Below are 13,210 nucleotides of genomic sequence, written 5' to 3'. Positions count from 1 at the left end.
AAGCTTTATTAGTGACAAGAAAAGGAGCCAAAATTCATTTAGGTGGTAGGTTGTATGAGCGAGCAATAAACCGTGAAAGCTGCAGTGGTCTGAATGGAAAAAAAGTGCCTGGTCCTTAAGGGGGGTAAAGCCCACGGTCCTCAAGTGGTTAAAACACACATCCAAGCTAAAAGAAAAATGAAACTCCACTTACCTGGGGCTTTCTCCAGCCCCTGGCAGCCATCCTGTGCCCTAGCCGCAGCTCCGGTGGCTCCCGGTGTCATTCGCTGCAGAAGCCAACCTAGCCAGGTCGGCTTCCGGGTCGGCTTCTTGTGCGCTCCACGGCGCGGGTTACGTGGTCTAGCCAACATCATCATTTATGTTCTGCGCCTTCGCAGTACATAAATGATGATGTCGGTAAGACCACTTGACCCGCGCCGTGGAGCGCACAAGAAGCAGACCTGGCTAGGTTGGCTTCTGCAGCAAAGGACACCGGAAGCCAGCGGAGCTGCGGCTAGGGCACAGGATGGCTGCCAGGGGCTGGAGAACGCCCCAGGTAAGTGGATTTTCATTTTTCTATTAGCTTGGACCACTCCTTTAAGCTATTGGCAAATGAAAGGGATGAGCACTGAAATGTGAGAATCACTCTTGTCCGTTAGGGTAAAAACCCCTTTGGGGTGAAGTGGTTAAGCTAGGCACTACAATGAGCCTTGATTTAAAGATTAACATGCATTTCTTCCATTAGAAGGAGACACACATGGAGCACCTTTCATTTTTCTACACAATATACCTCTTGCTGCCCATGTCTGTGGACTTGAAATCCATTTAATGATTGGATAGCACTGCTAAATCTTCACACAAATTTACACTGAAGCTGACTACCATGTGAGTATCTACAAACCTGCAAAGGAGATGAGCTTGCTTGTGTGATTATCCACATGCATAGCTACTTTAGAGTGGGACTTACCAAGGATTGAACTTCATCTTCAGTAGCTTTTCTCGAAAAGATCATCAGGGGGTCTGTGCAGCTGATATTGTGGTGAAACCCCTCCCACAGTGTGATGTCATGACCACTGGCTGGCTGGAGGAAGGACAGGAGGAGAAAGTGTTTCCCTTTTTTGGAAGTGATCATCCATCCATCCCAGCTTGGGGGTGTGGTGTACAAGCTAATTCAGGTATTACACTTTTTTTCAGTGTGCATGAAACATGAGCATATTTGCATATTACCATTGAAGTTCCCTCTCAGGTCCGCTCTGGGGCCCCTCCCATACAGGAAAGGGGGTATTTAAAGGTGTTTGTCTTGTCACAATTTTTATGGCTTTGAGCAGTTTGATAAAGGTGTAAACCGAAACAGCAGTCTGTCACTGCTGCCACTTTGGTGCTATTAAAAGAGCTTTGATACAAGACAGCGGTGCCGGTCCTTTCTGTTTTATCTGGACTGCACTTCCCAGGAGGCACTGGGGAGAGACCTTGGGCACGCTGCATACTCTTTTTTGGAAACGGTGCTCCCTCTCTTTTGTTTATATGACCATGGTCACAACAGTTTTCTGTCTGTGAACCTCATTGCATTGTGGGAAATAACGGCTTTTTCTAAATGCCAAGCAAGCAGCATCTCCCTCTGTGCATAGAACCCTCAGTGATGAACATCCCATACAGATAACCTGGCAGAACTAAAGATGTCGCCTCCAGTGATACATTTCAGAATGTAAATCAGGGAAAAGAAAGATCTTACAATGGGCAAACACCAAGTTAATAATCTATAAATAAACATTGTAAAAAATAAGCAATTTTATTCATTATGTTCTTTTCAATACAGTTCCTCTTTAAGAGAAGTAAGAGATTGTATTCCAATATATATATATATATATATATATATATATATATATATATATATATATATATATATATATATATATATATATATATATATATATCTCACAATTCCACTACAGACCTTTATTAGGCTGGAGTCACACTACAATGGGATTGCACAATTCTATCTATGTGATAACACATTTCCCTGAATGTTTTTTTTCCCTTTTACCGTAGGTATAACCTTCACCCAAGTAGAATATATGTAAAACCAGTGCAAACTGAAATTCCACATGTGCACATATCTTTCAAATCGAATATGCTCAAATTAATTCTTGGTCAGCAGGCAGGAATCCCTTCATGGCATATTGCCTTGTCCAGTGGAATTTCTGCTATTCCGCACTAGGCCTCAAGCAAGATTACCTGAGCTCTGCACACACTAACCAGCAGGCCATGAAGAAAGTGATGTTTAAAAAAATGTGTCCTTGCTATGGAGAATCTGCAGACTATTCTGGAACAAGCCCAACTGTTTGAGATTATGGCATTTTGTCACTATTTCATTTAGGAAGGGTGACAGAGACAATAACAAGGGAAAGTGAATGCTGCGAATGTGAGAGGTTGCTAAGCTGCCACTCCGAGAATCGCATCCTATGTGACATTTTCATGAACATGACATCTGTCAGGGCTACTTAAAGAGGCATAAAGGGCTTACAAGGCAATTACAAAAACTACAAGTCGGAGTCACACAGGAAGCTGGTACAAACCAGTCTACCATAAGAATACATTACAGAAGCCATTTATAAAGGCGGCAATCAACCTGATTCTAAGAAAAGTGTTGTTACTCTTGCAGAAATAGCAGCACTTTTCATGCTGATCGCAGCATTCATCTGTGTATTATTTTCAGAAAAATCCATGGTCTCTATAATTATAAAGTACCGTATTTTTCGGAATATAAGAATATAAGATGCACTTTTTCTCCCCCAAAACTAGGGGGGAAAAGTAGGTGCGTCATATTCTAAAAGTACGGTATTTTGGCCCCAAAAAATACTTACTGGATCCTGCCGCCGCGATCCTCTCCTCCGTCTGACTGCCATCATCCAAGGGTCGCAGCAACCGTCAATCTGAGTGTCCCATTAGCTGTCATCAGAGGGTCCAGCAATCCCATCTAGTATCCCCGCTCTTAGGTGTCCCAGCCGCTGGCTCCTCTTCACTGCAGTCTTGTATGCAGACTGCAGCCTCGCGGTGATCACGCGCTGCCACCCCGCCGACTTCCTCCATAGTTACGGTATCCTCTTCTTAGTTACAGTGCCCCCTTCTGTGTGACGACGTAATGCGTGACCCCAGCGCTCGTCAGACAGAAGGATGTGACCCTCGGATGGTGACAGTCAGATGGAGGAGGGGAGGATCGTGGCGACAGGATCAGGTGAGATGCAGCAGGGGTGAAGTGTAGTGTAGTTTGGGTTGGCTGGAGGGGTTAGTTAGTGAAGTGTAGTTTAGTTTGGGTTAGTGAGGGAAGTGTAGTATAGTATAGTGTAGTGTAGTGTAGTTGGTAGTAGGGGTTAGTAAAGTAAGGTGTAGTTGGTGGGGGCAGCAGGGGTAAGTGAAGAGTAGTGTAGCAGGTGTTAGTATAGATGGGCAGTGTAGCTTAGATAAAGAGTTTTGGGGGGGTTAGAGGTCCATAAGACGCCCCTGCACCATAGACGCAACTAGGTTTATTTTATTTTTTCTGATTTTTGCCCTCTAATTCTAGCTGTATCTTATATGCCGGAGCGTCTTATTTTCCAAAAAATACGGTAGTTATCAGCCCAACTGCCGCTTTACAGATCACCAAATAGCATTCCTCATTTTTACTGTTGCAAATGGCAGCAGTGAGAAACTGTCCTAATTTTAGTCAAATAGCCTGTTTTCTGCTTCCTCTGCAGATGACCACTTTAAGAAGCAGTGGTAATAAGTTGTAATGAAAGTCAATGCACATGTCCAGTGATGACGAGGAACTTCTTTCAGGTTTTGCCTTGAAATCCGTCAGCTTCCTATGAATTTGTGTATTTCCCATGTACAGCCACTCTCTATATGCCCTGTACAGCGCACACCCTAGAGGTGTCCTGCAAACAAATATGTGCATGCTTGTCACCATGACGCACATGCACAGCTTAAAGAGGAACTCCGGTAAAAATAATGTAATGAACAAAAGTGCTTCATTTTTACAATAATTATGTATAAATGATTTAGTCAGGGTTTGCCCGTTGTAAAATCTTTCCTCTCCCTGATTTACATTCTGACATTTATCACATTGCGACATCTTTACTGCTGGCAGCAGGGCTGTGGAGTCGGAGTTGGAGTCGAGGAGTCAGGCGATTTTGGGCACCCGGAGTCTGAGTCGTTGATTTCATAAACTGAGGAGTCGGATGATTTTTGTACAAAATCCACAGCCCTGTTAAGTATTAGACTAAGGAGTCGGAGTCGAGGAGTCGGAGTCTGAGCCATTTTGGGTACCCGGAGTCGGAGTTGGAGTCGGGGTTTCATAAACTAAGGAGTCAGAGTCGGAGTTGGAGTCAGAAGATTTTTGTACCGACTCCACAGCCCTGGCTGGCAGGTGATGTCTGTAGAGAGAGAAGGTGAAATTTTGGCAGTTGGAAACATATGTCATTTCCCACAATGCAACAGGCTCCCACACTGTGATGTCAGCACCATGGTCCTGACATCAAACTGTGGGAGGGGTCTCACCACAATATCAGCCATACAGAGCCCCCTGATGATCTGTGAAAAGGTAAAGATTTCTCGTGGGAAGGGGGGTATCAGCTACAGCTACTGATTAGGATGAAGTTAAATCCTTGGTGACAGTTTCCCTTTAACCACTTGCCCGACCGCACACTCATACCGTGCAGCGGCAAAGTGGTAGCTGGAGGACCAGCGACGCAGATCTGCGTCGCCAGGTGCCTCCCTAATTAATCAGGAAAGGCCGCTCTCGCGAGCGGCCGTTTCCTGTTAGATCATGGAGTGGGTCTCCGTAATTAGCCTGTGAGCCGCTGATCGCGGCTCGCAGACTAAATGTAGACGCTGGAGACGTATGTCTCCTTTGTTTACATTGAACGACGCTGCTGCGCAGCAGCGCCGTAAGGCAGATCGGCGATCCCCGGCCAATCAGCGGCTGGGGATCGCCGCCATGTGACAGGGGACATCCTGTCACAGGCTGCACAGGACGGATAGCGTCCTGTGCAGCGCGGATCACCAGGGGAGAGAGGTAGGAGAGGGAGGGGGGGAATATTGCCGCGGAGGGGGGCTTTGAGGTGCCCCCCCCCCCCGCAACATACCTGCCGACTGGAGCGATCAGACCCCCCCTGCACATCATCCCCATAGGGGGGAAAAAAGGGGGGCAATCTGATCGCTCTGCATGCCACCTGATCTGTGCTGGGGGCTGCAGAGCCCACCCAGCACAGATCACAAAAAACAGCGCTGGTCCTTAAGGGGGGATAAAGGCTGGGTCCTCAAGTGGTTAAAGCCACTCTCTCTTTCTAATGCTGGGTAGACACAATGCGATTTCCTGCTCGATCAGCGGGATTTCCGACATGTTCGATCGGGTTTCGATCGATACGGCCATCGATTTTGCATGTTAAGTATGCAAAATCGACGGCTGTATCGATCGAAACCCGATCGAACATGTCGGAAATAATCGATTGATCCCACTGATCGAGCGGGAAATCGCATCGTGGGTACCCAGCATTATGCTAGGTACACACCATACAATTTTGTGTCAGATAGATTGTTTCGATAGATAATTTCCGACATATCCGATCTTATTTTCTAATCGATTTCTTATAGAAGTTAATGGAAATAGATAAGAAAAGATAACGGAGTCGAATCTGAAATTGATCGGAAAATCGAATCTGAAATCGATCAGACGGAAAATCAACCAAAAAAGCGCATCGTGTGTACCCAGCATTAGCCTATTTAAGGGGCTTGCAGACAGCAATTCACTGCTGTATTCTCTGCAGCTTGGTGCTAGACTCCCTGCTTACAGCTGTCATGTCTGGAGTCTTCCTTTTGCTGACTTGGCTAGCCTTTGATCTCCATTGTTTGCTGCCTGCCCTTTGGCCTTGGCCTGACCTTTGACTTTGCCTGTTTGCCGCCAGTTCCGCTGGCTTGCTCCTGACTGCATTTGTTAGCAGTCTACTGCCTTACCGCTACATTCTCTAAATCTGCTGTTCTCTCAGTCACTGCTGGGGCGATATCACTGGCTATCACCAGGCAAAAAATATTCTGTCACCCACTAGGGGTGGTGATCCATCATCCCTTGCAGGATGCTCTGCTGCAGACCCATAATGAATTCGACTCCACACCCTGGGACTGCCTCAGCCAACCACTAGTGATGGAATAAACAGTGGAACCATGCTTATTTTCTACAGTCCTGGCCAAAAGTTTTGAGACTGTCAACAGTATTGGAAATTAGAAAAGTTGGTGCTTAAGTTTTTATAATAGCAATTTGCATATACTCCAGAATGTTATGAAGAGTGTTCAGACGAATTGCATAGTCCTTCTTTGCCATGGAAATTAACTGAATACCCCAAAAACCTTTTCACTGCATTTCACTGCTGTCATTAAAGGACCTGCTGAGATCATTTCAGTAATTGTTTTGTTAACTCAGGTGAGAATGTTGACGAGCACTAGGTTGGAGATCATTATGTCATGCTGATTGGGTTAGAATGGCAGACATGACATGTTAAAAGGAGGGTGATGCTTGAAATCATTGATCTTCCATTGTTAACCATGGTGACCAGCAAAGAAACGCATGCAGCCATCATTGCGTTACATAAAGATTGCACCTAAATCAACAATTTATAGGATCATCAAGAACTTCAAGGAAAGAGGTTCAGTTCTTGTTAAGTAGACTTCAGGGCGTCCAAGAAAGTCCAGCAAGCGCCAGACTTTCAAAAACAAACAAAAACCAACTAATTCTGAGAAACTCAAAGAAGTGATTATGAAAGAATGGGTTGCTATTAGTCAGGATTTGGCCCAGAAGTTGATTGAGTGCATGCCCAGTCGAATTGCAGAGGTCCTGAAAAAGAAGGGCCAACACTGCAAATACTGACTCTTTGCATTAATCTCATGTAATTGTCAATAAAAGCCTTTGAAACGTATGAAGTGCTTATAATTATATCTCAGTTCATCACATAAAGAACTCAAACAAACATCTAAAAGCAGCTTAGCAGCAAACTTTGTGAAAACGAATATTTTTGACAGTCTCAAAACTTTTGGCCAGGACTGTACTAAGAAGTAACAGTCACCGCTAGCGGTATGATTTAGACCAGTTAGAACTGTGGCAGTCCAGCTATCATTTTAAAAACTGGAGAGCCTGGGGATCTGATAATACATTTTCAGTTCATTATAAGTAACCTTAATATAAATGTATTGCCAGACTGAGAATATAAACAATATACATTTCCTGTCATATCAGTCTAATCATGCAATATACGGGGACCAGCAGGATTAATGTACCCATGTATAAAATTGGAATAGGAAGAGTTAGTTCTGTGATCTCAAAAATTAATAAACAACAACATAACATAACAACACAACTAAAATACCAAGGAACCTTGTAGTGGTTACTTTTGTGTTGAAGGTATAAACTCACATCTCTGGACACCATCCAAAGCCTGATCCCAAGTCAATATTTGTAACTGAAAGGGTCAGTTAATACATAAACTGCAGCTCCATCAATATTGACCTTTGCTGATCCTGAGCGTCAAGATTTGATCCAGGATCTGACAAACACACAGCATTGAGAAGCACAGACTGCCAGGTGACACACATCATAATGACAGTGTGGGCAGAAGAGATTTAGCCTGGGTTTTCAGACTGTGACTGTAGGGAAGGCGGGAGAGCATTATCAGCACTGACAGACACACCGCTGCCTTCATAGAGAAATAACTAAAACACATACACCTTCTATTAAGGCCTTCACACTGGCTATGCAGGGCCTGTCACTAACCAACGTATCTGTAAATATGAGCATTGTGGTTTCCTTCCTAATAAAAAGTTACTGGCCTTATTAGGTTGATTGTTTGGCTTCAGTATTTTCTGTATCACTGACCTGAATCCTGCATACAGCCAGTGAAACCGGTTTGTCTATTTGCTATTCTAAATACAAGTTTTGTTCTATTTGCTTACTTTTTATGCTTTTATTTATTATATTTGATCCCACATTTATTTAGCGTCACACTGACATGACCACTGCTCATTCAGCTCCCTCACAGAGAAGCAATGATAAAGTTTTGAATCACTATTCTGTTATCGGTAATGTTTGCACAATCGCAGAGGCTTCATGACTTCTAATTAGTTTTCAAGAGAGCTGCTGACTGCACTGGTTTATTAACCTTTGCAATTCAAAAGTGAACACAGAAGTTCTAAGCAGAATATGTACCATGTGTTCACATGTTGCTTTACATACCATGTCATGATCAGCATTATTAAAAAAATTACTTTTGATACAATTTAGGTGCAGATTTATGTACATTAAATCCCACTGAGAAATGAAGCAGAAACCTGAAGAGTTCTTTCAGTGTAAAATAGAGAGCCTGTTATGTAAGGCTCCCTATTACTGATGCACAGATCGCCGAGTTGTGGGGGAAGGAGAGGGGGGTGGAGTGGGGGGCCCGATGTATGGGACCCTAAGCAGACACAGGTTTTCCAGAAATACAGGTAGCTTTATAGCAAGACAATCTTGCTTTAAATACAGAACATGCATGCTTGGTCTGAATGATCTCTTTATAAGAGTCCATAAACATTAAAGTAGAATCTTTTGGCCTTCTAACATTTCTAAAGGTAAATACCTACCAGCAGATCATGGCCAGAGGGATCGGGGATCTCCGCCGACGAATGATTATTCTCAGATTAATCTGGCCAAATCAGAAAGTGTAGTTTGCGGCGGCAGAAACATACGATCGTGGAAAAACCAGCGCAAGTCAATGAGGATTGTTCCAATCCTCAACGACCGAACGTGTCTGTCATTCAATAACAAACAATTTTGTTCTGGTGGCGTGCTTCGGTAAACATTTAGTGAGTAAGGGCTTTCAGATATATGAGAAAAAGGCCTGTTTCCGCTACACACGGATTCTGGATGCAGAAAAACAGATTCCAATGAATGCCTATGTGCCTGTTTCCACTAACGTTTTCATTGTATGGGAAACGTTTGAATGATGCAGAAATCTGCATCAGAAAAATCGCTTTTAATGGAAAAAGGCCCATAGGCATTTACTGGAGTCAGTTATTCTGTATCCAGAATCTGCGTGTAGAGGAAAGAGGCGCTAAATAGCCACACCCAGAAACCTGGATGCAAAACTGATGCAGAATTAATGGAAATAGGCCCATAGAGGTCATCTTTACGTAAATAACCTTAGCAACCTTGGTAATTTATGTTCGTTCTTTCAAAAAGTAATTCTGTACTAGGTAAAAGCAATATTAACGGATTATATAACAAGTTTACTTCATGGTTGGACTTTAGTGCACTTCTTGCTACATCCAGACTGGGGACAAAAACCACAGAGGGCTTGATTCACAAAGCGGTGCTAACCTACTTAGCACGTCTAAAGTCTTTCGACGCGCTAACCAGGGTGCTAAGTAGGTTAGCACCGGATTTCTCAATCAGATCGCGCGCTAACTTTGCGCGCGTAAAGTTTTACGCGCGCAAAGTTTTACGCGCGCTAAGTCCCATAGGCTTTAATGGGCACTTCGCGCGGTGCGCCCTGCGCTCTGTGCAGTACGCACGTAAAGTTTTACGCGCATAAAGTTTTGCGCGCGTAAAGTTTTATGCGCGAAAAGTTGGTTTAGACGTGCTAAGGGGGTTTTCACAGGCGTGCTAACAGTTAGCACCGCTTTGTGAATCAAGCCCAGAGTGTTTCTCAGTTTTTGAGGATGTAGAACAATCATAGCACTCTACTTTCTTCCAAGCTTTTTGACATTACTTTCTCTTGGGCCTAGGCAGAGATGGATTAAGGCGAAATGGGGCCCAGGGCAAGTTACAACTTTGGTTCCAAGATTGATGGCCACCTGCCTTTTTTTGGTAAGATTTGGTAGGGTCAAGCATCAACTAGGCCACTAGTGTCTCTCCAGGCCCTAGGCAGCTGCCAAAGTTGCCTTATGGATGATGCGGCTCTGGGCCTAGGAACATAAAAGAAGCTGAAGTCCTTAAGAAATATTTCTAACTAGTGAAAAAAGAGGCATTATTTCCAATTAAAATAATATATTTTATAATATTATTATACATGCCTAACTAATCGTATTGTATTATCTCCCCTAGGACTTGAAAGACCACTTCTATATAAGATTTAGAGCTTGCACTATACGTAAAATACATGATTCACAGCACACAGACAAAACCGTACTGTGCGTTTTTCTGGCTTGGAAATGAACGACAAAAGAACAACATTTAGATTGCTTAGGAAGCCAAGAAAAGAGGGCACAGTTAAAGTTGACAAAGAAAAGAATATACCAGGTTAGATCTTGCAGTGTAGTATATTTCATCTGTACTGTCCAAAAAATCGTCCCTGTCGAGCTGTTTAGCAGACAGATACCCAAGTTATTTACAGTGAGATTGAAAGCTGCACAAACACAACAGGGAACATCACTTGCAAGCTGTAAAGAAAAACAAAGGCAGGCGGCTGGCTAACAGCGCAAGGCCGACACTCACACCCAGGCATGCTGCTCTTACTGCTGGCACTCTGAGGTCACTGGAAATCGTTACATAATACAAAAGGATTTTGTTAGTGGATTCGGAAAACAAAACGTGCTAGTGGAAGAACTCAGATACTCTCAAATAAACCTTAACTGCACAACTATTAAATATCAGTGAGTATTCCAAACTGACTATGGTACCCATACATAATGGATTCTGATTGTTCTACGAAGAATGATCAGAGTCTCAGAAGACAATTCTAGCCAACATACACGTGCAACTGATTAAAGGAGAACTCGTGGATGTGGGAAGTACCAGGACTGCCCTAGACATATAACCATATTTTTTGGGCCCTAAGACACACCTTTTCTCCCCCAAAAGTGCGTGTGTGTGTGTGTGTGTGTGTGTGTGTGTGTGTGTGTGTGTGTGTGTGGTGTGTGTGTGGTGTGTGTGTGGTGTGTGTGTGTGTGTGTGTGTGTGGTGTGTGTGTGTGTGGTGTGTGTGTGGTGTGTGTGTGTGTGGTGTGTGTGTGTGTGTGGTGTGTGTGTGTGGTGTGTATATGTGGGGGGAGTCATACTATAGGGAGTCCTTGACTTACGAAAAACCCCTCTGATACGAACCCCATCGATGGGGGAATGTGCTCCCCCAGGCCCAACCCCTGTTCGACTTGCTAAGTGTATAGCCTTGTGGAAGCAGCAGGGTGTGTCTCACCTGCTCTGGGCAACAATCAGAGACATCTTCTTTCCCTTACGGCGGGGATGCCAGGAGGGAGAGAAGATGTCACCAATTGCTACAGTTGCCCGGAGCAGGTGAGACACACACTATGCTGTAAACTCTGCAATACAATACAAGAGGGACATAATGAGGCACATGGGGGCAACAAGATGAACAAAGGGGATATGACAAGGCACATGGGGCACAAGATGGACATGGGGGATATAACAAGGCACATGGGGGCATAAGATGGACAGGGGGGACATAACAAGGCACATGGGGGCATACAATGGACAGGGGGGGGGGGGACATAACAAGGCACATGGGGGCATAAGATGGACAGGGGGGGGGGGACATAACAAGGCACATGGGGGCATAAGATGGACGGGGGGGACATAACTAGGCACATGGGGGCATAAGATGGACGGGGGGGGGACATAACAAGGCACATGGGGGCATAAGATGGACGGGGGCATAAGGCACATGGGGGCAGAAGATGGACGGGGGCATAAGATGGACGGGGGGATGACATAACAAGGCACATGGGGCATAAGATGTGGAGGGGGGGGGGGGCATAAGGCACATGGGGGCATAAGATGGACGGCGAAGGGGGGGGGACATAACAAGGCACATGGGGGCATAAGATGGACGGGGGACATAACAAAGCACATGGGGCATAAGATAGACAGGGGGGGGAGGGACATAAGGCACATGGAGGCATAAGATGGACGGGGGGGGGGACGACATAACAAGGCACATGGGGGCATAAGATGGACGGGGGGGACATAATAAGGCACATGGGGGCATAAGATGGACAGGTGGGGGGACATAACAAGGCACATGGCGGCATAAGATGGACGGGGGGGACATAACAAGGCACATGGGGGCATAAGATGGACGGGGGGGGGGGACATAAGGCACATGGGGGCATACGATGGACAGAGGGGGGACATAACACGGCACATGGGGGTATAAGATGGACTGGGGGGGGGGGACATAACACGGCACATGGGGGCATAAGATGGAAGGGGGGGGGGACATAACACGGCACATGGGGGCATAAGATGGAAAGGGGGGGGGGACATAACACGGCACATGGGGGCATAAGATGGACGGGGAGGAGGGACATAACAAGGCACATGGGGGCATAAGATGGACAGAGGGGGGACATAACACGGCACATGGGGGCATAAGATGGACAGGGAGGGGGGATATAACACGGCACATGGGGGCATAAGATGGACATGGGTAGGGGGACATAACAAGGCACATGGGGGCATAAGATGGACAGGGGTAGGGGGACATAACAAGGCACATGGGGGCACAGGATGGAAAAGGGGAACATAATGTCCATCATGGACAAAGGAAACAAAATGTAGAACACGGGGGCACAATATTAACAAGGAGGACATAATGAGGCACATGGGGGCATAAGATGGACAAGCGGGACGTAAGAAGGCAGAAGGGGGGGGACACAAGAGGTATACAAGGGGGACATAACAAGGGGGCACAGGAGGTACAAGAGGGACATAACAAAGCATATAAAGGACAAGGGGGACATATTGAGGCACATGGGGGCACAAGATGGACAAGGGGAACATAACAAGGCACATGATGGACAAGGGGAACATAATGTAGAACATAGGGGCTCAATGCTAACAAGGGGGACATGACATAAGGCACATGATGGATAAGGGGGCTATCACAAGGCAAAGGGGGGTACAAGATGGATAGGGGGTACATAACAAGGCAGAAGGGGGGGGGGTGCCCCAGTACCATGGACACACCAGATTCAGAATTTTTTTATAAGAGGCGCCTTATTTGTGGCTACAAGCACTATTAGGCACTGCTATTTGGCCTGAGGAAGTGGGTGTGCACCCACGAAACGCGTTGCCAGTGCAATAAAATTCTATTAATACGTGAATTTGTCTTCATTGAGGTAAGCCACCTCACTTTTTTCATTTTATTTGTTTTTAACGTATTTTATCTACTCTGGGCGCCTCTTCCCCCTTTACCTTGTGCCTTCACCCTCCTTTT

The 13,210-nt window shown here is 45.4% G+C and overlaps 1 protein-coding gene across 6 annotated transcripts in view; it reads right to left on the bottom strand.

Moving 5' to 3' along the window:
• The window catches only part of MAP4K3 (mitogen-activated protein kinase kinase kinase kinase 3), a 391,382-nt gene that overhangs the window by 93,768 nt on the left and 284,404 nt on the right, over positions 1–13,210 (bottom strand). For 4 of the 6 annotated variants that reach the window (XM_068232153.1, XM_068232154.1, XM_068232156.1 and 1 more), the window contains one exon: positions 10,277–10,339. The exons of the other annotated variants lie outside the window; for them this stretch is intronic. In XM_068232153.1, the coding sequence (XP_068088254.1) occupies positions 10,277–10,339 (63 nt within the window). The remainder of the gene's footprint in view (positions 1–10,276; positions 10,340–13,210) is intronic. 6 annotated transcript variants of the gene reach the window in all.

Source organism: Hyperolius riggenbachi, chromosome 4 (genome assembly GCF_040937935.1).
Source record: "Hyperolius riggenbachi isolate aHypRig1 chromosome 4, aHypRig1.pri, whole genome shotgun sequence".
Taxonomy (NCBI): domain Eukaryota; kingdom Metazoa; phylum Chordata; class Amphibia; order Anura; family Hyperoliidae; genus Hyperolius; species Hyperolius riggenbachi.
Note: the sequence above shows the minus strand (reverse complement) of the source record. Positions and strands in the feature narration are given on the sequence as shown.